Source organism: Guillardia theta, assembly GCF_000315625.1.
Source record: "Guillardia theta CCMP2712 unplaced genomic scaffold GUITHscaffold_58, whole genome shotgun sequence".
NCBI classification, from domain to species: Eukaryota; class Cryptophyceae; order Pyrenomonadales; family Geminigeraceae; genus Guillardia; species Guillardia theta.
Window position 1 is genome coordinate 116,902 of NW_005434616.1, and position 26,168 is coordinate 143,069.

Here is a 26,168-nt window from a genome sequence, read left to right on the forward strand (position 1 = left end):
CATACTCTACCCTCCTTCTCTTCGCTCCTACTCGTCTTCTCTCCTTGTTGCTTTCCTTAGACCTTCTTCTCACTTCCTTCTCCGCCCCCCACGAATCCCTGCTTCCCTATTGTCACTGTCTTGTTGGTCCTGGAAAGATTGCCATACCTTCTGCCCATCATCATCATTCACCGCTCGTTATTTTTGTTCCCCTCTTCAGCTCGGTCGCAGTTTTGACTTTAACCCATGGCATGCTAGCATGCGAGATGCGGTCGTGGACACGACGCTGGTTACTGGGCCTTGTGCTGTACTTCGCTGGATTAGGACTTCACAGAGGACTGCAAGTTGAAGCGCTGCATCGAGAACAAGATCCGTCCAGACTCTTGTCAAGAGATCAAACATGGCGCGCAAGGATCACTCGACATCAGCATGGGCTCCGACTAAAGGGGGGGATCAGTGAAGATGACAACTTTCCCTCCGACAGCGTTGGGAGATTTTCAAGTTCCACAGCTGAGCATCAGGCTGGTAGAGTCGAGCAGGTGAGAGGAGGCGCAAGTTGACCATGATGTGACAAGGAACATAGCACTGCGACGAGAATATTCCCAGGGTGTACCGAGCCAAGTGGTCGAGGTAGGGACGAGGAAGCGTGGCAGGAGGTCTGATGGCTCAGTGATAGCACGTGGAGTCAACTCGTGTACCGATTCTCTTCCGTATCGATCGCCATCATCTCGCTTGCAGTGGTGTGGAACAAGGTAGAGATCACTCGGACACTTGTAAGATGTCAACCTGACCATGAGTTGATCCCGTTGCGATCCTTCTCTATCGCTCAGTCCGTGAAGTATCCATTCTTCGAACCTTACGTCCAACCAACCTCGCTTATAAGTATCTCCATCTTCGTATCATTTTTCCGCAAGGCCGCGTCATGGCTTATCAGAGCTCTTGTCTTCCGTCGAATCGCTCACTTCGGTGAAGGGACTCAGTTGACTTCAACGCCTGATGCGGGCTTGCAGTGCTCGCTTTTTTCATCCTGCCTGGTCCTTGGCTCATGGGAGAATCGTCGCTTGAGGCTGTCCATGTAAACTTGTTCATGGCCGGTACAGGTCAGTGATGGAAGAGACGCAGCTGAAGGGATCGACGATGAGGAAGTTCAAGGACGACATCAGACAGAGGAACGGGGCTTGTTGGGGTTTGTGTGTTGTGACCTGGTTCCTGGTATTTGCAGATGCAAGATCGGAAGGACAATAATGGAGCAAGACTTGAATGGAGTTGACATCAAGATCATCACAGCCGGTATGACTAACGGGGGATCGGTGCCCGGGCCCTGATTTCTTTGAAGACGGCGAACCGCTAGATGCAATGTTTTTCCGCTCCAAGGTGAATCCCACTATCTTGTCAGCGCTGTAGAAGACTGGTGATTGTGCGATGAAGAACAACACACTTGGAGGTCCGACGATGGTGCGATTCAACGGGAATGCGGAGGTAATGTCATTGGCTGTCTGCCTGCAAAAGGATGAGAACACTCCTTGACATTCATCATACAGGCTTTTGAGATGCTCGACAACAGCCTGGTCATCTTGAGTGACTTTCTGCGTGTTCCCTCCTCACCTTCAATCAGATTCGTCTGTATCTCCGCGCGGGCTGCAACGTCATGCTGTGCAATTACAGAGGTTTGTTCTTACACATGTGTGATCCGGCCTGACCTGGAGGACAGGAGTCAATCCAACTCGACGGAGCAGAAAGTTCGATGCGTCATACTCCACTTCCAGGGATCTGAAGCTCAAGGAGGACTCGTCAATACTGCAGAAGACTGTAGGGAAGTTCGTGAGGTACCATCACCATCCCGCCTCCCGTTCACCCTTCCTGAAACTCAACGCTCGCAAAGAAAGCTGGAGAGGCTTGTCAACTGGTGTGTAGTGACGGAGAGAGATAGTATGATCTTGGACGCTGAGGCTGTGGTGACGGCTCATCGCTGCGCTCCTGCACCCTGACATTCCTTCAGCTGCAGTATCTCATACGAGTTCACCAAGTGCGGAGGTCGCGGTGATCAGAACCAGCGCAGATGTCTGTGTGTGATGGTGTGGGACAGGCTGTTGGTCTTCGGACATTCCATTGGGGGTGCAGTGGCTGCTATTCTCTCGGACAAGTACCAGGTGATAGGAGGACGACTGAGGTGTTTGCATCTCATGGGTGTGCGGCAACAGACTCCGACATGCAACAGCCGATCCTTCGCCAGGCTGTCCAAGATTGTGAGCATGATGACATCGCAATTTTTGTGCCGGTGGCCCAGCTGAGAAAGTAACAACTAGGTTGCGATCCATGGATCTATGGTTTTGTCGCAGATATTTCCCTTCCTGCCCCTCCTTCCCTTCAAGTTTGTTTTCCGAGCCTTGTGACTGCAGCACTGGGTCAACCTGAAGAGATGACAGCTGCTAACAGGTGCTGGTTGCTCTGTAAGGTGAGTGGGTGGGAAATGGAAGTGGCACGACGATGGCCAAGAATTTGCCGAAGCAAATGGACGGGTAGGGCTGAAGCCACCAACAATCGCAAGAGACTAACGTGGCTGACGGTAGAGTACTGTGTCGGGGACAAGATTATCCCTTACACATGCTCGCTGCATCACGCCGTGCACAAGGTAGAGGAGGCGGAGCTCAAGTGGTTGTAGACCTGCTAACGAGCCGGGAAGATGAAGGGAGACGTCCCAGCATCAGGTTCCAAGGGCAGTTCCCTCTCCCTGGAGGTGCTGGATGCCGACAATCATAACAGGTGAGGGCTGCTGGGGAGCAGTTCAGGGATGACCAGCCGGCCAGGATCTACACCAAGACTGAGCTAGCAAAGCATGTCAGTTTGATGCGCAGAGCTCTGAGGCTTTCAGCTCGAGCGTGAGGGAGAGGAGGACAAGGGTCGACTGATTTACACACCAACACACGATTTTACTTGACAAAAATGAATCAACGTCACGAGTATCTTTAGAGATACCAACGAGACGGAAAGCAACACTGAAAGCTGGACGGCTGCTCTCAAGGTGCTTACATGCCTCTGACCGCTGAACTGCTTCTGAGCCCGGGCCTGCATCCTGGCGTTCCTCCTGCACTTGCCCTGCCTCTGGGAGCTGCTGAGCGTCTTGGCGTTCCTCCTGCACTTGCCCTGCCTCTGGGAGCTGCTGAGCGTCTTGGCGTTCCTCCTGCACTTGCCCTGCCTCTGGGAGCTGCTGAGCGTCTTGGCGTTCCTCCTGCACTTGCCCTGCCTCTGGGAGCTGCTGAGCGTCTTGGCGTTCCTCCTGCACTTGCCCTGCCTCCGGGAGCTGCTGAGCTTCCTGGCGTTCCTCCTGCACTTGCCCTGCCTCTGAGACAGCTGGGAGACATCACCTCAAGATTGTTGAAGCTCATCCTTGTGCTCGCTTGGCTTCGAGACTTGACCTTGAACCACACGCTATTTTCCTGGTGCGCTGAAACATCGATCATTTTCTCATGGAAGGCCGTGGCGAATTGCAAGATGCATTCCAACTCATCGGTGCAGAGCTTCTGAATTTGCCTCCACAAGCGCTCCGGGATCGTGATCATGTCCAAGTCTCTCTCCTTCAGAGTCTTCTTGAGGACCACGATAATGAAGTTTTCCAACGTCATGGACCTGTATGGCAGCTCCTGGTTGTCCTGACTAGAATCCATCCCCAGTTGCTCACTCCAACGCTCTTGCATACTCTCTGGCGAATGCCGGGGCCTGTTGATCCTCCTGATCAGCGGGCTTTCTTCATCGCTTCCATTTTCTTGGCTTATCTCTTCTCGTCTCCTCTTCCTTTGGTTCATCTCTGTCACGCAGCCCTGCCTTGCCAAAAGCCTCGTTTGACCCTCGTGCTGCTGCTGGACGTCAGTCTCCTCCTCCTCCTCCTCCTCCTCCTCCTCCTCGCCTCCAGCCTCCTCCTCCTCATTGCCTCCAGCCTGCATCTCCTCGTCCTGGCTGTCCTTCTCCTCGTCCTGGCTGTTCCCATCCTCGTCCTGGCTGTCCCCATCCTCGATGTCCCCTTCCTCCTCCTCCTCGCCCCTATCCTCTTCCTGCTCGCTTTCAGCCTCTTTTGTCTGCATGCTTTCAGCCCTGTCATTCGTCCTGTTCACAACGTTGACCTGCACTACCGTCCCGTCATGCTCATGCTCTTTGATGTATGTCTCCTCAACTATCTCCATCTCCACCTCCACTTTCTCCTCGTCGCGTTCCTGCAGCTCCTGCTGAAGCTCATTTTGCCTTTTCGTTTTCTCTTCCACTTCGTCCTGCCGCAAGTTCATTACCCGGGGTTGTGTGGAGTAGAGCACCTGCTGCTGGTCCGCTTGCCCCTCTTCCTCCTCTTCAGTATCCTGTTCATCCCCATTTCTTCTCATCTCTCCTTCCGGCCGTACATTGAAGAGCCTCGACTGATCATTGCTTGTCTCTGTCGGCAGCTGAGGGTGTCTCTTACCAGCTTCTGCACCCTCCGTGACCCCACGCAGACCCGCTGGTGGGTCAGCGGCAACTGTTGATGTCCGAGGCCGGTTTTGAAAGGATGACCCTGCAGGTGCCGATTCCGATGGCATCGACTCTTTGAGCGCCGAGCAGACCACTCCTTCTCCTCTCCGTTGGGCAACGAATGCCAAGTCAAGACATATGTTCTTGAAAATTTCGATGTCACGTTCATCGACGTCGCTCTTGCTCATCAAGTTTGACATGTGAGATGCCCTCTCCTGACGTGACATGGTCAATTTCTTCGTCCTGATTAGGTCCTCCATCTCGTCCTCATAAACGATGACGAAGGTTCCGTCGTCAAGGGAATTGGGCATCTTGAAGCAGTAGCCGTGCTTCATCACATCATGTTGAATGCACGGCAAACCCTCAAGCTCCTTGATGATGCTGTCAGCCTGCAAACTCTCGCGTGAACAAAAATGCGGGATTGGATTCGAGATCACCGTCGAGACAGTTTGCGTCTCCGCAGGATTTGACGCGTTGGATCCGCTGCTGTCACATGCAGTCAGGCCATGGGAGAGGGAGAATCCATTTCACCTCTCGCTTTCCGGGGAAGAGGTGTCCTCGCTCTCACGGTTCTCAGTCTCTTTCCTTGTCTTCGATCCGCTCCCATCCCTATGCGAGCCTCGTCAGCGTTTGCGTGATGGGAGGGACAGAGTCCTTACTGTGGTTGCGATGGATCAACTGAGTCACCAAGAGCCAAGGCAACTCCGGCTCCAGCTGCTTCAGAGCCTGTTGCCTCACTCTCTCGACGCTTCTTGATAGAGCTGCAATCATCTCAGGGGCGGCAGGGAGGAAACGACAACCTACTGCTCTCCCTCGTCGTCTTGCTGTCGTTTCCTTTTGTTGGACGCGGATGAGTCGCTGGTGGGCCAAGAGTGATGAGGAGCGCGAGGGACTAAATTGTTTGACTCACCCCCTCATCGTTGTGCTCGCCGTCGAGCCTTTACCCGAAAAATCGCTCAACCATGACTCGATCAAACTGCAATGCCATCAGCTTCTAACCCCGCAGTCATCCGCTCATAACCTCTGCTTGATGATGTCATGGACGGAGGCTGTATTGTCGCTGCATCATGAAAATCAGCTTCAGCTGGTGGTTTCGAAACCCTCGGCTTACTCTTGGTTTTCGACCGTTCTTGGGGCTGCAAAGGAGGTCGAGCTTGGTTGACCTCGCGCAGCCAACTTCATTTTCATGGACAGCCTATGCTTTCTGCTCCAGAGGTTGAAGAAGTGCAACACGTTGCTGCGAAACTGTTTGTGCTGCTGTTTGATAGGCTTGCGCAACAAAAAGCTTCTCATCTCGTTCTCCTCCAAGTCCTCGCTGTCGCCATCATGATAGATGATGCGGTAGAGCGGGGGCTCAGTTGCATTTCCGGGCAAGACGCCGGTCACCTGCGACAGTTATGAGGATTTGAAGGATAGAGCATCTGAGATGACAGCGCACCAGGCCAAGGTAATCCTTCTTGAAAAAACGCTTGACAACATACTTGCCCAAATACCTGCGGCTGCCTTTGTAAAATTTTTTTTTGGCGTGGAGGTCAAGGGCAACAAACTCCTTGCGATCCGAGATGTTCTGTGATTCAAGATCATTGTTGATGTTGGAGTCGTCGAAGATGTACTCCATTGCAATGTTCTGCATGCCTTCCATCCTGAAGGTTCGATTGTTCTCCGTAAGGTTCGAGATGTTTGATTCGTAGATGAACACGAAGAAGTGCGGGCCCAAGATAGGACGTACAACTGAAGAACTCTAAGCACGGGAGGGACGGGAGGGAAGGGATGGAAGGGAGGGTAGAGGAAGTTGCGAGGGTTGGTGGGGGGGAGCTACTTGCGTGGGAGGGCAGGAGAGTTTGGCGCAGGTGATGGGTCCCAGTCTGAAGTAGGGGAGATAAGCCTCTCAAGGGGATTTGCAAGGGGCTCTAGAAAGGGTGGGTGGTCAAACAGATGATGATGTTTGGGGCCGTGAATGGGTGCTACCAGCGGTAGTTACAGCTTCCTACAAGGGTGGTGGGGTGGAGGAGAGACATTGACAGGGTAGTTGAGGGAGGGTGGGGTAGGGCTCCATCCTGACGGTCAGGCGGCAGTGAAGCATGTACGCACGGTCGGAGTTTGACCAGCAGTGGGGGCCCTCAGAGTATGACCACCGACTGAGGCCGGGCCAGGCCGGGCCCGGTGGTCACCGGGAAGGGGGGGGGGGCCGATTCACTGGTTGACTCAGCGGAGCGGTCGGGCGGGTGGGGGACTCACTTTTATCCGAGCCTGAGGATCATCAAATTTTTGCAGCTGAGCAATCGGATCAAGACCGGCGACTTAGGCACAAGATGACCTCCGAGTCTGGCTAGCGGCGCCGCCCCGGGCGGCGGCGCACGGCCCGGCCCGCGGCCCGCGTTTGCCAACTTGAACGGGCGTTGAACCGATGACCCTCTGCCCGGCCACTGCCGCTTTGTCAACGCGCTATACCGGGCTTACCCGCATCCCCACGCAATCCTTGGATGTTTGTTGCGCCTTGCTGCAATTGCGATTTCCTGCACTGAAACTCACCCACCCCCTCCTGAAAAGGTACCCCTTAGATATCATACAAACATACCGGTACTAGACCCTTTTATTGCGAGTTCCACCCCTGTGGTTGCAGCTCGGTTGCGGCTGGTTGCCGGCACCCGCCCGCATTAATATGCTGTCGTTGCGACGGATAGGTGAGATATGAGATGCCGGCGAAGAAGAAGAAAGAGGAGGAGGAGAAGGACAGAGAGAATGAGCAACAGAAGGAGAGAGAGAGAGAGGGGGGGAGAAAGGGAGGGAGGGAGAGAGAGGGAGGGAGGGAGAGAGAGAGAGAGAGGGAGGGAGGGAGGGAGGGAGGGAGGGAGGGAGGGAGGGAGGGAGAGAGGATGAGAAGGAGAGAGAGAGAGAGAGAGGAGGAGAGGAGGAGGAGAAGTTAGAGAGAGTATGATTTGGAGAGGGAGAGGACGAGAAGAAGAAGGAGGAGAGAGAAGAGAGGAGGAGGAGCAGGAGGAGGAGAAGGAGGAGGAGGAGGAGGAGAGAGAAGAGAAGAGGAGGAGCAGGAGGAGGAGGAGGAGGAGGAGGAGAGAGAGGATGAGAAGAGAAGGGGTAGAAGGAGATCCCTCTTATGGTGCAATATCGATCTCTTACCTTGATGTGAGCAGCTGTGACCACAAGGAATCTCCCGTTCTCCACAATCCAGGGAATCAGATCCCTTACAACCAAAGCATCCTACAACAACATCCTTGTCGAAAAGCGGGGGAAAGTTGCCCTTCTTACATTGAACCGGCCGAAGGCGCTCAATGCTTTGAACAGCGAATTGATGTGATCTTGGTTGTGTTTGGCATGTCTTTGGTCTGACATCTTTTTAGGAATGAACTGCAAGATGCTATGAGCACCTTGGATACCGACTCAGGCGTTGGGGCATTCGTTCTCACAGGTGTTTCTAAACCGTGTGCCACCTTACCAACACAAAGCTTGACAGGGAGCGAGAAAGCATTTGCGGCAGGAGCGGATATCAAAGAGATGTCTTCCAAGACCTTTGTTGGTATTATCCCATGTGACCTTTGAGCTGTCATTCACTCGTCATCGGCAGACACTTACAAGGGGAATTGGCTGTCTAACTGGGGCTCTATCAGCCGACTCAGGAAGCCCATCATTGCTGTGAGAACCGCTTTCCTGCCTCCTCGTCTTGCACTCAGAGTGCACTTAGGCTGTGAACGGCTACGCTCTTGGCGGTGGATGCGAAGTTGCCATGATGTGCGATATCATCTATGCGGGGGACAACGCTCGTTTTGGACAACCAGAAATCACGATAGGGACCATTCCGGGAGGTGAGGAGCAGTGAGGGAACAATTGAGAATGACACCGGGCGCAGGGGGAGGGACACAAAGACTTATTCGTGCGATCGGCAAAGCACGAGCCATGGAGATGATCCTGACAGGAGAGCAGATGACAGCAGAAGAGGCGTTGAGGTCTGGCCTCGTTGCCAAAGTGTTTCCAAAGGAGGAGACGGTTGCCAAGGCGATCGAGACGGCCGAGAAGATTTCTTCCTTCTCACAGAATCACGTCATTATGGCAAAAGAGGTGAACGAATCTCGTGCCGTGTTCACTTCTGAATTCGTTTGCTGCAGGCTGTGAATCAGGCCTACGAGGTCGGACTACAGCAGGGACTGCTCTTCGAGCTCCGATCGTTCTGGACTACTTTTGCCACGGAAGATCAGAAGGAAGGGATGGCTGCATTCATCGAGAAAAGGAAACCAAACTTTCGAGACCAGTAAGAACCCAAGGTCAAGATGGATGGTTTGTTGAAGATCGTAGGTATGGAATACAAGAAATGAGACATTCAAAGCATTATGGTCGTCTCCATTGGTAGGGCGACGAATCTAGTGACCCAAGGACGTTCACGCTTGGCTCTCCTGGTCCCCTCCACTTGTAAGGCTCGTCCTTCAAGCCTTCAACCGGGTTTGCCTCCGGTACTGCGGCACCTTTCCACTTGTAGGGGGAGTCGTCCAATGCGTCAAGAGGACTCTTGTCCGGCTGTACTCCCTTCCAGACGTACTTTGAGGCGTCAAGCGCGTCCAAAGGCGACTCATCCTGCTGATAGCCTCCCCACTGATGTACTGAGTCATCCAGGCTGTTCAGCGGGCTCTTGTCAGGAGCTCCCGGGCCTTTCCACTGGTATGTCGAGCTGTCCAGGTCCTGGAGTGGATAGGTGCCGTCCGGTTGATACGCCTTCCAAACGTAGCGGTCAGAAGCGAGGCTGTCAAGAGGGGACTGGTCAGGCACGTAGGAGTGCCACACGTGTGCCTTGTCACTGAGTGCGGCAAGAACGTTGCTCGGGATCTCTTGCTGCTTCCTCCACTTGAATGGCTCAGAGTTCAGAGCATCCAGAACATTCTCCTGGGTTGCATGTCCCTTGCTCCATTCATGCGCCTCCGAGTTAAGACTTTCCAGTGCGTTCAACTCCGGGGTTTGTTTCCTCCATTTATGCGCATCGCTGGGCAAGCCATACAGCACGTTTCCTTCCAGCTCATACTTGTGCCACTTGTGAGCCTCGTCTGGGAGAGAATCCAAAACGTTAGGTGACAACTTTTGCTTCTGCCATTGGTGTGCCTCGGTGGGCAGGTTTTCCAGCACCTGAAACATGAAGATGATCAGCACATAATGAGAATAAGCATGTGCATTACATTGTGGTACGGCTTCAATTTGTGCCAAACTACAGGCTCAACTTTCAGGAAGTCAAACAAATGATTCGATCCAGGCTGTTCAATGCAGGTCACCAAGAGCAGGCAAGTTATTTCACAGGGAGAGCAGAAAGAAACGAGGAAAGACGATGTGTCACCTTGTACTTGTGCCATAGCACAGGCTCCACTTTCAAATTCTCAAACACTGCCGGGAGAACTTCTTTGTTCTTGTGCCACCTCCAATTTACCGTTGGATACAAGGAATCGATCATCTTCCATTTCGATCAGCCCTCTCACATCCCATCTATAATCGTTACCTTCATGGGAGAAAGCTTCTCCCTCTCGGCAGTGTCATGGTTCACCATTCTCAACTCCTTGTTTTCCCTTTTCAGCTTCGAGATCCTAAGCTTTGCCAACGCGATCTGTCTGTTCAGCTTGGACATCTTGTCATTGGCAGGCTCGCGTTTCTCACGCAGCGTTTGCACTCTTCCACGTTTTGCCTGCGACTCGTCGAACACATTCTCTTCGGTGTCCCCGCACGTTGTCGAACAGTCCTGCGGAACTCTCTTGTTCTTCCACACATGCAGAGGGTTCTAAAGCAGTGTCAGGACAAGTCTGCTGCTGCAATATGCCACACCTCAAGGTCGGCAAAAGGCGACTCGTCCTCTTCGAATTCATGCCATTGATACTCCCCTGCCGCAGGATCGTCCGGGTCGAGCTCCTCCAACTTCTGCTTTCGGACTCCTACGGGCAATCAGAACAGCAGGGCAGCGCACAGAGCGACGGGATACCTGTCGCCTTCTTCACAGCTCGAGGATGGTAGGTAAGCTGGTTCAGGATAGAAGCTTCGCTGTTGCCAAGCACCCAAGGTGTTCCCTCCTCTTTCTGAGCAAGAGACAAAGCGGAAAGGCTTGTTGAGGCATACAGGGAACAGCCCAAGAGCAGGGCGAAGGCAGAAGCGGAGAGGACGAGATAGACACGCCGCATACCCATACACTCCTCAATCCAAGTCCATCCAACAACAGCTGGCAACCTGCAGCAGTGTTAGAAGTCATTCAATCATCAATCCATCGCTCTTTTTCTCTTGTGCCTGATAGATTCTCCTCTTTCCTGTCACGTCTTCTTCATCATCTCCCTCTGATGTCCCCGATCTCTCTGCCCCTGTCTCTATCTCTGTCTCTGTCCCTGTCCCTGTCTCTGTCTCTCTCCTCTATCACATCTTTATCTTCTTTTCCAAGTTCTCCCTTGCGTTCGCCCATCCTTCGCTTTCACCAAGCAATGAAGGGTCAGAGATGTCTTTGCTAGCCTTTCCCATCCCAACCCCCTCATGCTCTCTCTTTTTATAAGTTGTATCTTAGTAAATTACTCCTATCCTTCTACCCCTGACCCATGCCTGGAATGGTATGGTCAGAGGGGGGAGGTGGTCCTCACTCCCTCTATTGTGTTCTATTCATGGCGTACGCTACCGAGTCTTGTCCTCCTTCATGCCCCTGTGCTCGTTTTGTCTCCTTCCCGTCTCCTCTCCTTCCCGTCTCCTCCCCTCCCCTCTCTTCTCCTTCCCCTCTCCTGTCCTCTGCCTCTCCTGTCCTTTCAGTCTGCTCTCTTCCTTGCTGCTCTCCATCTTCTGCTCTTCTCTTCGTTCTTTGCCTCCTCTTTGCTTTGCTCCCTTGTCTCCCCTGTCTGTCTTGTCCTTGTTCTTGTTCTCCCCTGTATTCTCTGTATTTCACCTTGCATGTTTCCCTCCTTCTTTGTTGTTTGTTTGTGCATGATTCGAATTGTTTCACCAATTTTCGTCTCACTCATACTATATTCGATCTTTCCTTCCTCCCATCTTTCTTGTCTCATGCCATCCTCTTACATTCTGCACTCACTATCATGATGGCAAAAGGAGAAGTCATACAAGAAGGGCAAAAGTAGATGAGAAATGAACCATCGAATGCGTTGGAGTGTGACGAAAGTCGGGAGGCAAATTGTGACTATGCCGTTTACGTGATGATTGAGATGCACGGGGGAAGAGGAGGAAGGGGACAAAGAAACTTCTAGTCAGAGAGCACGATGAACTACCTGATTGAGCATGAACAAGCTAACAGCCACTTGGGCAGGACGAGGAGGGTCCGATGTTTGCTATCCTAGTGAACCAGGAGAGTCTGGTCTGGCTCAGAGGAGGGCACGGCTTCGTGTACACGGAGCCGAAGATTGCTGGTGATCCTCTCCATCAGCTTTTTCTCCTCGCTGACCTCCACCAGGGGACTGCTACCTCGCCCAAGACGGGAGTGGGTACGTCCTCTGCCCCATCTCCCGGGCAAGCGTCATGGTCAGTCTTGCTCCCCTCCTTCTCCTCCTCCTCCTCCTCCTCCTCCTCCTCGTCATGGATCTTTTCAAGCTGACGTTCGTTGGCAGACCTTCCATGGCGATCTCAAGGTTTCTGTTTGACCCCTTGAGATCTTCCTCCCCTCTCCTCCCTGGCCGAGGGAACTTGTGTATGATAGCATTCACCCTTGCGCACAGACCTTGCCGCTCTCAGTCTTTTGCTCATGATGTCTCGGCAGTGATATCTGGTGCTCTTGTTGGCTCGATTAAAGGATCTCATTCAAATGTCTCTATAACTATCTTGATGCTCGCTGCGACTACAACCCTCCATTGTTCTCTCCTAGATCCTCTATCGCCATGGTCGCCGCTGACCGCGCAGCCACCGAGGTCCTTCCGCAGCACCTCCCCCATCCTCCTTCCACCTCTTCCTCCCACCTCTTCCTTCCTCACCCTCTGTGCGCCTCCCTTCCTGTCCCCTTGTAACTAGCACGTTCACACAAACCTCGCCCTTGTCCCACCAGATCCCCGATCCTGCTCTTTCTCATCTTCCCGACTTCACTTTCCCGCTCCTTCCCCTTCATCTCCCTCCTCCTCCTCTCTCTCTCTCTCTCCCTCCCTCCCTCCCTCCCTCCCTCCCTCCCTCTCCCTCTTCTTTCCCTCTCCTCCTTTCCTTCGCCATAGCCTTGATCCCCGCATTTTAGACCGCAGCGGACGCATCTCGAGGATAGAAAAAATGAGGTGCCGATGATGGTGCGTGAGAGGGGCGTGAGGCGACGGGGGGAAGAGAAACCAGCCAGGGGCTGCGGGGGTTGAGGGAGGAAGAAACAGGCCATGAGGAGCGCTCTGATGTTGACCATCGCCATGCTGCTTGCTGCAGCAGAGACTGGGAGAGGAGGAGAAGGATGGACCGGAGGGTTGAGAATCCTCCATGGAGAAAATTTGCAAGTGCGAGGTATGGTGCAACATAGGAGGACGGGCCTGTTAAGCTCCTATCCTGCTCTGTGTATCAACAGGAACCTGCTCAGGGGAGGAGGCGAGTCAGAGGGCTCGGGTGAGGAATGGAAGGCAAGGTCGAAGAGGAAGTCCAGGTCAGGGGATACGGAACTTGGGAAGAAGAAGAAGAAGAAGAAGATCGCAAGGGATGAAATCTCGGAGAAGGCGGCAAAGCGAAGAAAGAAGGAGGAGGATGAGGATGAGGAGGAGGAGGAGGAGGAGAATGATGGTGAGAAGGACAAGATGGCGGAGAAGAAAAACAGGAAGAAGGGGAAGAAGGAGGACAAGGTGAGGGTGAAAGGTGCAGGAGAAAAGCTGAGCATCAGGGACGGAACGAGCATGTCCAATACGAGGAGCAAAGGAGGCGATGAGGATGAGAGCATGGCAACGGAAGAGGTCGAGCCTAGCTCCTCCGAGGCATGGCACCCGTCCTCCGAAGTTGTTCCTCTACAGACCAAGGGCGGAGAGCATGGAGGTCGCGCCGACGAGGAGGGAGCAGAGGAGAGCATCGTGAACAGATGGTTTGACTTGTCGAGTCCTCAGCTCATGGAGAAGAAGTTGATGAGAAGGAACGTGGACGCGATCGACAGACGTTTCAAGCATGTGATGGTGGGTAAGGTCGAACAGAGCAGATACCCCGGGCTACAGGTCAAAGTGCCCCTGCAGACGCTCATCAACCGAGCGGATGTCGGGGACCTCAGTGCAATGGCGGCGGCAGGTGGCGCATCAGGTCACCGAGGAGGGAGAAGGCTGATTCCTCTGCTGCAGGAGCTCGCGTGCTGCTTTGTGAGGAGGACGTGGAGAACGTCACGTTCCCAAAGCTGCCTGAAGAAGTCAACGTGACCTTGGAAGACGAATTGGGCGACCTGGGGAAGCTGGCTTACTTCTGGATATGGAAAGGAGAGGAGGGAGGCTGACGCTTGTCTGACTTGCCTCCAGGGAGGCTGCGCACAGGAACGAGAGCACCGCTCAGTACTACCTAGGGATGTTCTTCCTTCAAGGTCTTTGTGACTTGTGCTGGGCGCAAGGCTGAAGGCTCCTCAGGCTATGGTGCGGATGCCAACAACGCGACCGCCGCTGCCTGGCTAGCGCGATCAGCGAAACTTGGGAATCCATGTGGGATCTTTACGATGGGAAGGTGTTGGATGGAGGGGATCGGAGTGCGAAAAAATGAAAGCAAGGCGCTGGAATGCTTCCGACGATCCGCGGACATGGTGCTCTTTGACTGGTCTATGGCTACGAGTTGACTGGATGAATGCAGGGTTGGCTCGATGCGATTGACATATATGCGAAGGCTCTCTACAATGGACTGGGAAGAAACGAGTCGAATCCTAAGGAAGCTGCGAGATATTTCATGACGGCTGCCAAGAATGTGAGTCTTGAATTTCCACCACCACCACCTCCTCCTCCTCCTCCCTTTCCCCTCCTTACCCGCGCCTACTCCATGAGTCTGATGTAACTTTCAGGGAGTGATCGACGCTTGGTTCCACTTGGGGTGCATGTTCTTTGATGGGTTTGGAGTACAGGAAAGTCACTCAACGTCCCTTCGATGCTGGAGGTCAGCTGGACTGTCGCGATTGTCGTGGGCTTTAAGTCATACGTGCCTTGCAGAGAAGCTGCTCGGTTGGGGCATGTTGACTCGAGTGTCAATGTTGGGATCTTTTACCGGGAAGGCTACAAGGTCGTGAGGAGATGTAAGGGCTCAAGGTGATGGTATGTTGGCAGGTGAAGCAGAATGATAAGAAAGCCTTCTCATGGTTCAGAAGAGCAGCTCTCAATGTCTTCTCACTTTCTCTGTGAGCCGTCTCTTGCTGACTGCCTGCAGGGCTCGCCGATGGGTGCCAAGTTGGCTGGCCTCATGTGCCAGGAAGGTAGCGGAGTGTCAAGGGCAAACAAGCACAGAGCAGCCAAGTACTTCGAGATTGCGGCGAAAGGAGGCGATTCAGACTCGCAGTACACCATGGCTGAGTACCTCTGCGAGAATGAGACGGCAAGGGAAGTTCGACGAGATTATATCTTGGACCTCCTCACGGTGACTTTGTATAGTCTCGTCCCCCTCCTCGTAACGCCAACTCCAGGACTCTTCGTCTCAAGGACATCGAGATGCGTTCTTCCGGCTCGCAGAGTGAGACATCCACTCAATGCTGTGCAAGCCATTGATGGGGGCAAACAGAGAACTGAGGAGAGGCGACGCCAACGACTGCAAGAAGGCGAATGACATAATAGTCGAGGCTGCAGATGCGGGCGATGCTGACGCCATGTTCGTCAAGTTCAAATGGTGACTGCAATGACAATCTTGATTCCTGCTTGACAGCTTGCAAGGTTGTTGGAAGAATATCTCGACTCCAACTCCGCAGAGAAGATCCATCTCTACGATTCGTGCGAGTGGCTTCTCCGAGCGAGCCGGCAGAATCACTCGCTCGCACCTCACCTCCTCCTCTTCCTCACGCAAGGGGACGGGGGGCCCAGCTTTCTGTCAGAGGTTGAGCTGGACAACAAGAAGCTCGCGGACGAGCTGAGAGAGTTCACCTCCTCCTTTGCTCGCAAGCAGGCAAAGAGCTCAAGTGCAGGGAACTTCAACTTCTCGCACCTGACCCCCGGCATGTTCATGTCGCTTCCCAACAAGCTGAAGAGGGCAGAAGAGACAGAAGGCAAGAAGTCTCCGATGCTGGCGGAAGACTTGATGAGGAAGGCAACCAAGTACAGGGGCATCGACGCAGGCACTCAGAGTCCTCTCGAGATGTTGATACGAATGAAGAACCTGCACATGTCCTTCAAGGTGAGCAGGCGAGACTGGGAGCCGCAAGTGACTCTTTCCTCCTGTAGACCATCTCCGCCGTTCTTGGTCATAAAGTCCTAACTCAGTCAGAGATCCTGAAGAGAAGCGAACAGCTGCTGCGAGAAGGGAAGCCTCCGCCTACCGTTTGGCTGGGCACCCCGGGTAAAGAAGAAGAGGGTTTGAGCTGTACTTGCTGACGTCTCTTGGCAGTGAAAGTGGGAAACGAGCTCTCAGATTACTTGAGTGAAATCAACGAGGAGGTTCAGAGACGGTACCTCTCGTTCGGACGCCGCTAGAATTTCAATCGCCTCGGGCGAACGTCACGAGGCACAACTTGAGCACAGTGAGGAAACTCAAAGACGGAGTTTGTGACTTTGGGAACAAGAGGAGAACGGATGTATTGAAGGAGAGCAGGCCTGCTACAGGGCTACTTGTACTCGCAGGTGGCTGTAAAATGTGGAGGTTATGTTGCTCCAGTATGAAATGTTAGCAAGGGCCGCCGCAGCCCGTGAGCTTGCTTCTTCTTGCTCGCTGTCCAGCAGACCTGTTAAGGCTTTGATTGCTCCTTGCTCCTTCAACAACCTAGAAACGCGTACGTCATGCAAAGTTGATGAGCAGCGGCAGGAGCGTACGAGTTTGCAAATCTTTCTTCTTTTGCCATGTAGAAAACGAGTGTTGCTATCTTCGATTTCGTTCTGATGCTCAGCATGGACGAACAAAGGATAGCGGCTAATTTCTCAGCCACGCCGTGTGCTTCCAGCTCGTTGCTGGTTGTTCAGTTAGCAGCAGTTGTATCAAGACAACTTTCCTACCACAGGTGGGCCAAAGTCTCCTCGTCCTCCTCGTTTGTAGGGCCAATAAAACAGCACAAGGGTAGCAACCCGTCGATTGCTCCCTCCATGCCTGCACCGTGAAATGAAGTCAGCAGAGGCATGGTCACAAGTCACAGGGAAAGTGAGATCATGTCACGCACTCACACCTTTAGGTTCCATCAGCAGGTTGCTGATGGATTTGATGACATGATTACCCAACAGCTGCTTGAGAGAATCAAATGTTTTCACTCGTCGACCTGCCACGACAAGCTTGTGTGAGGCAGCAAAGTGATGGGAGGGCAAAGGCACATATTCTCCTTGCTGCAGAAGCTCTCTCTGCAATTGATCCTGTAGAGATCGCAAGAACCTGTGCAGTACATAAAAAAAGACATGGGAGTGCATGAAATGAGTCACGTTGTTTTCCAGCAGTTTGGTCCGCATCGAAGCTGGTACGGACGTGCTTGTTCCCTGCTTCTCAAAATTCAGAAGAGAAAGTCACATCCGAATGTCAGCTACATGCTCAGCAGCTGGTTGATCGTCATGGAAAAGCGCTCCTGCACCTACTCCATCGCTCTTGGTATATTCAGAGATCACTTTCACTCTTTGTTTCGGCATTGCAGTAGAAAGCGGATTCGACTGCTTTGACGGCGATGATTTATGCGAACTGAGGCTTAGGTATCAACAGATGGAAAGCCGGCATCTGCATCATACCCTTCGCTATTGCGAGTCTTTGAAGGACTCTTGGGCTTTGACGTTCTGATGGGAGTAGTTTGACTCGAGAGATCCTCACGACTGTCAGCTTTGGTCTCCCCCGGCTCTGCTGGATGGAAGAACTCTTGAAACATGTCATCCAATGTTTGAGCACCGTGGCCGGATGCTAGAAGTAGAGTCAGACCGCTTCGATGCATTCGGCCATGAAACCTGCGCTCCCCTCCTGAACATGGAGAACAGCTGCAGTGTCATCACTTGGATTGACATCGCTTCTGTTTCTTCTTTAGATAACACCACATAGCCATCAGCACCACCTCATCTCCACATGTGTTGACATTTCATGGCTGGATATGCCCCTGTGATGTTGCTCCTCCGGCCACGGCAAGGTGGGTTGATGTGTATCGGGTTTGACCTGCTCGTTTTTGTTCAGCATTGAACCTCCAGCACATTTTTACCTCAAAGTTCTCAAGTCTGGATTCATCAAGTGTTGCTTGTGGAGTCTCTGACGGCTTTGTTTCTACCATTTCAATGGAATTCAGATTCAGCTCATCACAAGGCTTCACTCTTCACCTTCCGCTTGGCTTTCAACAGGATAGATTTCGAAGTCAACGTCCTGTACAGACGAGATCGGACGAGCTTCACCGAGATGAGCACCAGCATCGGTTCTGAAGTCTTGGTGTGCTGTGTGTTGCTTCATCGCGTGACCGTCCATATCGGGGTCGCTTGACTGGGCAGCAGTTGCAGGAGGGAGCTGCTCGGAACTCGCTGCCATCGAGACATGGCGAGCTTCACCCGCAGTGATGTCTGCGATCTCAGTGCTCGAGAGACTCGGAGACTCATTGCTGGACAGGTCGGGAAGCTTTCGCTTTGCATTCGTGGGAGCACGGTCCTCAGCAAACTTCTTATTTTGTGGGGTTGAACAATCTTCCTTGTCCGATGCTGTGGACGATAACGTGAAGTCTTGCTCCTCATTCTTTCTGAATGCAGTAGAAGAACGTTTCGGTTTCTCTTCTGCACTTGTGCTCCTTGGTGCCCATTCCAGCTCTTCCGCTTCCTCCTATTCTCAGGATCAAAACAAAAATCACAACAGCATAAGTCACCTGATGTTTCTTCCTTGACTCCAGCAGCTTTTTGAGCTTCTCGTCCATCACGATCGGTGAAGGAATGGCACAGGTTGATCTCTCACTGAATGCTACAGCAGGCTGATAGGCTGAGCCAGAACCTCTCGATTTCCACTGATTCCTACTTCACAATATCCCCTCCTCGTCACATTGCAAACAAACAATCTCAACGATTCACCTTTTTGTCTTCTAAGTTCTGTCAAGAATCGTGAGATGAATCACATTCGACATGCCGGAACAAGTCGCTGCTACTCTTCACTTTCCCCATCGTCGCATTCCTTCGCCATCTGGATTTTGTTGCTACCGAAGCGTTGAACAGTCATACCCTGGAAGTTCAACAAGCATCAAATCCTGTAAGAATGGTGGGAAAAATCTCTCTAGTATTCATATTTAAACCACAGAATTTCATCAAAAAACCCAAATTCATCGATTAGGACACCCCTACGGGAAAATGTTCAGAGTAGGGCTGAGCTGCCACTACCACATGCTTGGACCCGCCTCAGTATAAAAATTTCAACCTTACAAAAATATGTCCTGGGGCAGGCCTGTTCTGCACCCACAAGGCTATGGCAGTAGTGCGCCCCGTGGTTGTGGACATGAGGCAGGGGGAGAAGGAAGTGCGAGAGACGATGCATGCAGCGCTGAGAGGCTCCCAGCCATCTTCCCCCATAGTTGCTCTCGTGAACTATGGCTTCGAAGATCTCTTTCGCAATGCTGTCTCTGCTGCTCCTCGCCCCGAAGGATCCGGCGAAGCGTGCGTTCCAATCGCCTTGGACTATCTGGAGGAGGATGTACGGCACGAGCTCCAGGACTCCTTGCTCGCGCTTTGTATAAGGATCTGCAACATACTGACTGATCACAAGTTTGACGAAGAGCTCAACACACGAGGCATGACAGTAGAGGGCTCGCTCTCGCTGCGCTTCTACTCCAGTGTAGTAGCAAACCAACTTTTGGAGGGCAGGCAAGACTCTTCGCACGCCTGTCCTCTACTGGGACCTCACGTGGATGGAAATTTTCTGACTTTCCTGTGGTCGGATGGGGTCGGTTTCCAAGTCCCCGGCCCTCATTCTCGCATCAAACCGGAGGATATCGCTGGTATCGGGATCCCCTCCTTGGGAATGGCGCCGTCCACTGAGATGGAAGAAGAGGACTGGGCAGACGTTGTGAGTGTGAGAGACGCTATCCTGATGTCCGTTGGCCAGGGATGGTTTCATTCCTTCCTCCAAGGCCTCTACCCAGGAGTTCCGTGCCCGGTCCTGCATCGGGTGGCAGTGAGGGAGCGAATGGCGAACGATAGGTGTAGCTTCCCCTTCCTCGCTAAGCTTGTGAGTAAAGACAGTCCTTAGCCCAACAGCGTAGAACTTTCCGCTTTCACTTCACATCTATTCACAAGTCTCAAGTTCGATGCACCTCATGCGCTAGTTGAGAAAGTCAAGATAGGGCTGAGCCTTGTCGGTGGTTGACTTGTTGGTTTCTTGTTTCTTCTCTTCCGGGAGTTTCTTGCTGAGGTACTCGTGCAGACGGTCCAGCTGCTCGTCAAGAGAGCCTCTCGACACCTTGAGGAAGAATCCTCTCAGGAACATCTCACGCACTCGCTCGTCTAGCCTCGCAGCGTTAACGTCAGCGTCCATGATCACCGGAACGATGAAGCTCGTCGACTTGAGGGAGAGCGCGAGCCTGAGCTCCGTGGCTGCGCTTGTCCTCCATGCAGCCAGATCACCAACCGCACAGCTGTTGAGGTACCTCTCTGTGAATACGGGAACGAAGAACACGCAGTTCTTGATGCTCTCCGCGACCTGTTCCTGCCACCTCATTCGGTCCATGCCGACCCGCTGCTCCTTGACACTCCACGGCCACAAGCAAGCCATCATTTGGAATGCTTGGTTGCTTGCAGACGAGTGGTTGACTGAGACGGCATGGCTCAACGTTGCCACCAGCTCTTGTGACGAGTATCTGTCGTTGGCCATGTGACTTGGCTTAACCACCACGTCGAGCTCCAGCACTTGATCCTTCAAAACGTGCTGGCTGATGTAAAACCTGGAGGCTGATACGTTCATGTGCGCATAACGCTCCGGAAGAGGCTTCTCTTGCTTCGAGAGGGACTCTTGTCTCTGCAGCAGCACTGAGAAGCAAACCTCGGCAAAGAACTGTGGCATGCCCCTCAACAAGTCCGGGATGCCCCTCAGCAAGTCCCAAGGCTCTTCTCTTGCCAATTTTACTCTTATCCTCGCTCCCACGCTCTGCGGCCAGTCAGCCAGAGGGAGGAGCAGCATCTCAAGACCTTGTGATCCTCTTCTGAGTGCAGCAAGGACCTTGAAAGTCCCATCCCCAACATGTCCTCTTGATTCGTCTGCTGCACATCAGCACAGTAGGCGATGACGTCATCAAAGGCTGTACCGTGTCGAGGCGGTGCTGGTTGCTCGAGTGGACGGTCCATCCTCTGGATCTCAGAGCATCTCTGATCTTGTCGACTATGCCTGCAAGGCTGCGTCAGGGATTCTCACGTGAGGCGAGCACAACCTTGCTGGATTCGGAGCTGTTCCACCTCCCTTCTTGAGGCATAGGAAGGCTCCAGCTTCCTCGAGCGATCTGAAAGATAGCAGCCCTCAGTCTGCAACTCAGCGTTGAAAGTTCAGGTCACCGTAAGGAGTTGGTGACAAGTCGTCTTGATCAACGTTGTTCGCCGCCATGAACGACAAGTAGATTCCTTCCAGGTGTACCCTCGGTCTCCTCCTCTCCTCTGTCATCTCCGTCATGCGCTGCTCGTACCTTGACCGGTGCTTGCTGCTGAGGACTTGGAACTCGACGTCCTCCACAGGGAGACTTCGCTGCTTGAGCCGCAGCTGCTCCATCACCTCCACTGCAGCTTCATCCTCACCCCTTGCAAACAACTCGTCGCAGTGCCGGCACAATCTCTTGATCTCTTCCTTCATGGGGATCATTCTCTCATGCACCAGCTTCTACTCGACACGGGTCATAGCGACCCGATCACGCAAGTTCAAGTTACCTCCACAACTTTGACTCGCACCAGTGCGCTCTTGATCCCGTTCACGACGTCAGCAGCGGCAGGGGAGCGATCGAGTACGGGATGCCAGTAGTACTCGAGGGAGGAAACGAGGAGAGCTGGAGAAGTTGCTTCTGCTCCGATCGTCTTCAGGTCTTGGAAGTTGACTCGGCTCTCTGAACATCGCCTCGCATCTTGCACGAGCTCCCATGCTGCCTTCACGTTGTTCGCCCGCTGCATCTCATCCTCAGCCTGCTCTAGAACCCTCCTCATCCAGCTGAGCACGGCCTGCAGGCTGCGCGTCTCAAGAGCAGGGTACATGTTGTTGAACTTCTCTCGCGCCTTCTGGATGCAAGAGGTCACGTTCCTTCTCAGGTCTTCGTCCCCCTTGCTGATCAAGTTCAGACCGGCGACCGTGTCGTGCAGACCCGGCAAGTCTTGGATGTCTTTCCAGAAGAACTGCTGGGGTAGCAGCTCACTCAACCCTTGAGCGCGGTTCAAGGTCAGAGCAGCTCTCTCCGAGTCGAGGCGGAGCAGGCAGTCAGCGAACGAGCGCATCTCCAGCATGAAGAGCTTCATGAGGGAGGTCACGTGGGACCGCAGAGCCTCTGCCATGGCCGACAAGTCTCTGTCGAGCATGCTCAGCGTCTGCTCCACCCCGTCGTCGAACTCAACTCTGCGAATCTCTCGCACCCGCACTTGACTGCCCTTGAGACTCTGCCCGTCAAGTCGCATCGCACGTGCGACGCTGTCAGAGCCTGCGAAGGTCACGAAGACGAGGAGGTTGACGAGGCCCTGGGTCGCCTGCAGCTGCGGCCTGGAAGAGTATCATCACCCTCCTGCACATGAGGCAACCCAAGAACCACCTGACGTCCGCATGCAGAAAGTCCAAGTCAGTACAGGAGCTGATGTGAAGGATCTCCCCGCAGCCCTTCATGAACGCCAGCAGCTCTCCTTGTGTTGTTTCTCTCGCCAGATTCCACAGCAACACCACGTTCGATCTCCCTGTCAGCATCTTCACCAGCCCCTTGGCTTCCCGCAAGTTTCTGTGCGCCTGCACCAACCCATCTTCCTCCCTCCTCACCGCTGCGTCCTGATCCAGATAGCTCTCGATGCTGCTGAAAAAGGTCGAGAAGCTCCGGAGGCTGACCTTGGAGTCGCTGAGTAGCCGCGACAGGCTGGCAACGGGCGATCGGATCCCAGAAGACAGCAAGGAGGTAGAGGCGAGCGAGGAGGACGCGAGCACACCTGGATGGAGCCCCTCCCTTGCTCGCTGCTCCTCCCCACCAGCTACGTCACTCGGGGGATCCACACATGCTGGCACGGGGTTGAGCTCTACGAGGTCACCTGGCGATCCCAGGCAGACGGCAGGAACAAGCTCGCCGTAGACGTCGGGGATGCGGCCTATGAACACTGTGCTCAAGGAGGTGACGGAAGGCTGCAGGTAGAAGGAGACAGCAGCTGCGTCAGCATCCAACTTCATCGTCACCCGACTGCCCTCCTGCTCCTCTCGTCAGCTCCCACCCTCCGGCTCTCGCGCGTCACCTTGAAGGAGTGCGAGGACGTGGAGGTGATGTGGTTGCCGTTGGCAAGCAAACTGACGCTGGAGGCGCAGGACTGCCAGAACCAGACCTTGTTGTGATGGTAGGAGGAGAACCAGTCGCCCGATGGGCTGCAGTCAGCGCTCACAAGACCCACCGAAAGCTTGTAGTCCATTGAGTGGATGGCAAACGTCCACAGCATGCGCTGCTTGCTAGTCGCCTGAGGGTTCGGGACTATCCGTCGAGTTGTGAGAGCTCTGATAGTGTCGCTCAGCATCGCCTCCTGCAGCTGCTCCCATGCCCCCGCTTGCTTGACGCGCCTCAAGGACGACGAGAGGCTGGAGATCTGCTCCTCCACCTGCTCGATCTTTTCTAGCAGCTCCTGATGCTTGTCGCTGTCGTTGTTGAAGCTCCCGCACCATTCTTGTATCGCGCTGTACATGGCGTTGAGAGACAGTCTGCTCTTCGTCTTGCCTTCTCTTGAGCGTGCTCGCTCCTTTTCTTCCTGCAGCGATCTCAGTGTCTTCCCCAGCTCTTACTTGCAGCGTGAGTTACCGCCATCGCTTCGACTTGCTTGGGCAGTCGCTTGAGAAGCCTCGACATCTGACTTCGATTCAACTCCTTCCAGTCTGGGAACAGCCAAATCTGACGGCACCGTGAGCGATCGACCTGCTCCTTCCTGCTCCCTCACCAGTGACATCGCATCCTCGATCGATCCCGAGGAGTCTGATGTCTCCTCCCCTCGAGCCTGCTGGGCTGCATGCTCGACCAACAGCTGACCGATGCGTCAGGGTCACAGCCAGGAGAGTTGGAGCCTCACCCGCGAGCTGTGACAAGCTTCGCCGGCTACGACGCAGGTCAGAGACGTATGAGCTCTGTCATGCCTCGCGTAATGCCCGCCATGCTCGTGCGTGAAGGCTGAGAGCGACAAGCTCCTGCGAGAACTCTCATCCCTCCTCCCAGTCTCCTTCCTCCTCTGCCTCTTCTCCCTCCCTCCCCTGCCTTCTCCTCCTCCTCTTCCTCCTCCTCTCTCACCTCCAGCGGGAGGACGCCTCCTCGCCCTCCTTCATCGCCTTTTCTTCATCGCCCTCCTTCATCTCCTTTTCTTCATCTCCATTTTCCACATTCGCTGCCCTGGCCCTACCAGCCCGTCAATTGAGGAGACGGAAAGGAGAAGTGGCGGAGAGTCTGAGGGGAGGAGGGCAGGGGCAGCAGGTCAGAGAGAGAGAGAGAAGGAGAGAGAGAGAGACAGAGAGAGAGAGAGAGAGAGAGAGAGAGAGAGAGAGAGAGAGAGAGAGAGAGAGAGAGAGAGAGAGAGAGAGAGAGAGAGAGAGAGAGGGAGAGAGGGAGAGAGAGAGACAGAGAGAGAGACAGAGAGAGAGAGACAGAGAGGAGAGAGAGTCAAGTAAGGAAGAGAGTATCAAGCTAGACCGACAGGTAGAGTTCGGCATCTGAGCATCAGGACCCTAGCATGGAATCTGGCGGCTTCAAGACTCCAAACTCAACGGGATGGAAGGTTGTGGATCCTCCAGGGCTCGACATGTTCGCAAGAGAAGCGAGCAACCATGAACATCTCCTTCCTCCCCGCAGCAGCACGGACCTCTCCACTCGCGCTCTCTCCGAGGCCCTGGCGAGGAGCATCGCCACCATAACGCGCGAGGCTTCTAAGGAAGGTTCCATGAGCAGGATAAAGTCATCGCAGAACTCGCTCGAAGCCTCTCCGGCAGAGCACCTGAGGAGCGCCGAGGAGCTCCCCGGGGCCTCCGAGGCTCAGAGGATCTCCCAACTCCGAGCGCAAGCAAGAGAGTTGATGCAGGGGCTGAGGGAGAGGAAGGAGGAGCCGAGCGGTCCGTTCCTCTACCATGAGGCCGAGCACGACATCCACAAGGCCTTCTCGAGGCACAGCGTCATCAGCAAGAAGCCGCCGGTCAGATCGCCAGCTCCCGCCCACCTTCCCGCCGACTCCAAGTCAAAGAAGACGAAGAAGAGCGGAGGGCGAGCAAGCACAAGGGAGGAGCGAACAAGAAGAAGCAGGAGGCAGTCGAGGGGAGGTTGAGCGAGGTCTACCAAGAGATGGAAGGTTACTTCGAGAAGATGACTTGCCAGCTGCATGCGTGGGAGGCTGGGCTGCAGGAGCGAGAGAAGGCAATACAGGTCGACGCTCGTTGCTCCTCCTCGATCTTCACTCACGGACCCTCCGCAGGCCTTCCAGACCTCCGAGTTCCTTGAATTTGCCTTGAACGCGTCCAAGATGGCTGAGAGAATCTCCATGAAAGAAGACGAGCTGAAGTACATCGTCTCTCCTCTCCTCTCCTCTCCACCTGCTCTCCTCCTCTCTCCTCCTCCTCTCCTCTCATCTTCTCCTCCTCTTCTCCTCTCATCTTCTTCTCCTCTTATCTGCATCCTTCTTCTTCACTCCTCTCCCCAGCTTTCGTCCTATCTTCTTCTTCACTCTTTCCTCTTCCCTTTGCCGTCGCCTCCATCATGTCACGAAGTTGCAGGCTGGAGGAAGAGACTCTGAACAAGGAGAAAGACGCTCTGCTGGAACACGTCCAAGACCTTCAGAAGATCCACAAGAGGCTCGACCAGGTAGCGGCTTCCTCCTTTCCTCCTCCTCCGATCTTCTCCCTCCTTTCCTCTCCTTGTCTCCTCTTCTCCGCCTCCTTCGCTTGTTGTCTCGCTACTACCTCTCTTTCCTCTCCTCCTCTCCTCCTCTCGTCGGCGTCTTGTATGACTGGAACTTGTCAGGTTGAGGAGCTGCACAGCTGGGAAAGGTCGTTGAGTGACAGAGCAGCAGCGCTGCATGCCCGAGAGAACGAGATCGAGACGAGGGAGCTGGACCTTGCGAGACAGCAGGTGAGGGTCTTGTGATGTGCCGACGGTGACGGGGGGCAGATGTACGTCGAGCAGAGGGAGAGGGAGGTGCAGATGAAGATGATATCGACTAAGGAGATCAGGAACGAGATCAACAACGAGCTGCTGCAGTGGGAGGCAGGTCGGCTCTAACGTTGTTGGTTGACCCCTGTGACCATCGGCGACCAGACCTGAAACAGCGAGAAATGGACTTGGATACAAGAATGCGGCACATGGCGAGTCAGAGCAAGAAGCAGGTGTGTTGTATTTGATTGTATGTTTTGTTCCCCTCCTCTCGTCCCTGACTCGTCCAAGGAGATCAACGGACAAGAGAACAGGCTGAGACAGGCGTGGAGCGAGCTGGACAGAGAGAGAAACTAAAGTGATTTAATTGAAT

General features: G+C 53.9%; 9 protein-coding genes across 9 annotated transcripts; 5 read left to right on the plus strand and 4 right to left on the minus strand.

Annotated features, from left to right (window-relative positions):
- Positions 1-1,431: 1,431 nt before the first annotated feature.
- Positions 1,432-2,862, plus strand: GUITHDRAFT_112289 (hypothetical protein; the record flags this gene model as incomplete). The annotated part of the gene is made up of 12 exons (XM_005828501.1): positions 1,432-1,458; positions 1,521-1,547; positions 1,595-1,646; positions 1,691-1,805; positions 1,862-1,934; positions 1,979-2,019; positions 2,066-2,129; positions 2,181-2,225; positions 2,435-2,498; positions 2,550-2,611; positions 2,663-2,742; positions 2,787-2,862. 12 exons carry the CDS (start codon positions 1,432-1,434, stop codon positions 2,860-2,862), a joined length of 726 nt encoding a protein of 241 aa, XP_005828558.1.
- Positions 2,863-2,889: 27 nt separating this feature from the next.
- GUITHDRAFT_112290 (hypothetical protein) lies at positions 2,890-6,115 on the minus strand (the record flags this gene model as incomplete). Its single annotated transcript, XM_005828502.1, has 9 exons — positions 2,890-3,330; positions 3,396-4,862; positions 4,911-4,959; positions 5,005-5,082; positions 5,133-5,234; positions 5,384-5,449; positions 5,495-5,533; positions 5,585-5,859; positions 5,912-6,115. The coding sequence occupies 9 exons, from the start codon at positions 6,113-6,115 to the stop codon at positions 2,890-2,892; spliced, it is 2,721 nt and encodes a 906-aa protein (XP_005828559.1).
- Positions 6,116-7,119: 1,004 nt separating this feature from the next.
- GUITHDRAFT_88345 (hypothetical protein) lies at positions 7,120-8,741 on the plus strand (the record flags this gene model as incomplete). Its single annotated transcript, XM_005828503.1, has 8 exons — positions 7,120-7,157; positions 7,626-7,785; positions 7,833-7,900; positions 7,946-8,008; positions 8,057-8,124; positions 8,174-8,294; positions 8,339-8,547; positions 8,595-8,741. Exons 1-8 carry the CDS (start codon positions 7,136-7,138, stop codon positions 8,739-8,741), a joined length of 858 nt encoding a protein of 285 aa, XP_005828560.1. The 5' UTR covers positions 7,120-7,135.
- A 73-nt stretch (positions 8,742-8,814) lies between these two features.
- On the minus strand, positions 8,815-10,634 carry GUITHDRAFT_141842 (PPC-targeted translation initiation factor 3, subunit A; the record flags this gene model as incomplete). The annotated part of the gene is made up of 6 exons (XM_005828504.1): positions 8,815-9,600; positions 9,651-9,725; positions 9,806-9,919; positions 9,965-10,240; positions 10,285-10,391; positions 10,439-10,634. The coding sequence occupies 6 exons, from the start codon at positions 10,632-10,634 to the stop codon at positions 8,815-8,817; spliced, it is 1,554 nt and encodes a 517-aa protein (XP_005828561.1).
- A 2,277-nt stretch (positions 10,635-12,911) lies between these two features.
- GUITHDRAFT_112293 (hypothetical protein) lies at positions 12,912-16,025 on the plus strand (the record flags this gene model as incomplete). The annotated part of the gene is made up of 14 exons (XM_005828505.1): positions 12,912-13,553; positions 13,719-13,789; positions 13,890-13,951; positions 13,995-14,164; positions 14,212-14,322; positions 14,417-14,463; positions 14,514-14,631; positions 14,676-14,729; positions 14,776-14,982; positions 15,029-15,075; positions 15,124-15,228; positions 15,273-15,729; positions 15,777-15,891; positions 15,940-16,025. The coding sequence occupies 14 exons, from the start codon at positions 12,912-12,914 to the stop codon at positions 16,023-16,025; spliced, it is 2,292 nt and encodes a 763-aa protein (XP_005828562.1).
- Positions 16,026-16,105: 80 nt separating this feature from the next.
- Positions 16,106-18,646, minus strand: GUITHDRAFT_164328 (hypothetical protein). Its single transcript, XM_005828506.1, has 14 exons — positions 18,552-18,646; positions 18,353-18,494; positions 17,823-18,309; positions 17,708-17,769; positions 17,567-17,664; positions 17,463-17,524; positions 17,253-17,418; positions 17,058-17,205; positions 16,956-17,012; positions 16,851-16,908; positions 16,709-16,798; positions 16,542-16,632; positions 16,362-16,496; positions 16,106-16,311 (listed from the first exon to the last, which is right to left on the minus strand). The coding sequence occupies exons 2-14, from the start codon at positions 18,398-18,400 to the stop codon at positions 16,149-16,151; spliced, it is 1,665 nt and encodes a 554-aa protein (XP_005828563.1). The 5' UTR covers positions 18,401-18,494; positions 18,552-18,646; the 3' UTR covers positions 16,106-16,148.
- Positions 18,647-18,939: 293 nt separating this feature from the next.
- GUITHDRAFT_112295 (hypothetical protein) lies at positions 18,940-19,648 on the plus strand (the record flags this gene model as incomplete). The annotated part of the gene is made up of 2 exons (XM_005828507.1): positions 18,940-19,542; positions 19,601-19,648. 2 exons carry the CDS (start codon positions 18,940-18,942, stop codon positions 19,646-19,648), a joined length of 651 nt encoding a protein of 216 aa, XP_005828564.1.
- A 143-nt stretch (positions 19,649-19,791) lies between these two features.
- Positions 19,792-24,015, minus strand: GUITHDRAFT_112296 (hypothetical protein; the record flags this gene model as incomplete). Its single annotated transcript, XM_005828508.1, has 12 exons — positions 19,792-20,613; positions 20,655-20,723; positions 20,771-20,850; positions 20,894-20,962; positions 21,015-21,333; positions 21,381-22,194; positions 22,244-22,878; positions 22,923-23,423; positions 23,474-23,563; positions 23,610-23,693; positions 23,739-23,853; positions 23,954-24,015. The coding sequence occupies 12 exons, from the start codon at positions 24,013-24,015 to the stop codon at positions 19,792-19,794; spliced, it is 3,660 nt and encodes a 1,219-aa protein (XP_005828565.1).
- A 374-nt stretch (positions 24,016-24,389) lies between these two features.
- GUITHDRAFT_112297 (hypothetical protein) lies at positions 24,390-26,152 on the plus strand (the record flags this gene model as incomplete). The annotated part of the gene is made up of 8 exons (XM_005828509.1): positions 24,390-24,845; positions 24,929-25,072; positions 25,122-25,207; positions 25,420-25,507; positions 25,667-25,774; positions 25,814-25,913; positions 25,961-26,028; positions 26,087-26,152. The coding sequence occupies 8 exons, from the start codon at positions 24,390-24,392 to the stop codon at positions 26,150-26,152; spliced, it is 1,116 nt and encodes a 371-aa protein (XP_005828566.1).
- Positions 26,153-26,168: the final 16 nt, after the last annotated feature.

Coding starts and splice junctions, on each gene's coding strand:
- GUITHDRAFT_164328 (XM_005828506.1), bottom strand. CDS start 18,400: ATGGACGAGAAGCTCAAAAAGCTGCTGGAGTCAAGGAAGAAACATCAG. Junction 16,909..16,955: donor CCAAACTGCTGGAAAACAAC/GTGACTCATTTC, acceptor TGTACTGCACAG/GTTCTTGCGATCTCTACAGG. Junction 16,799..16,850: donor TTCTGCAGCAAGGAGAATAT/GTGCCTTTGCCC, acceptor TTGTCGTGGCAG/GTCGACGAGTGAAAACATTT.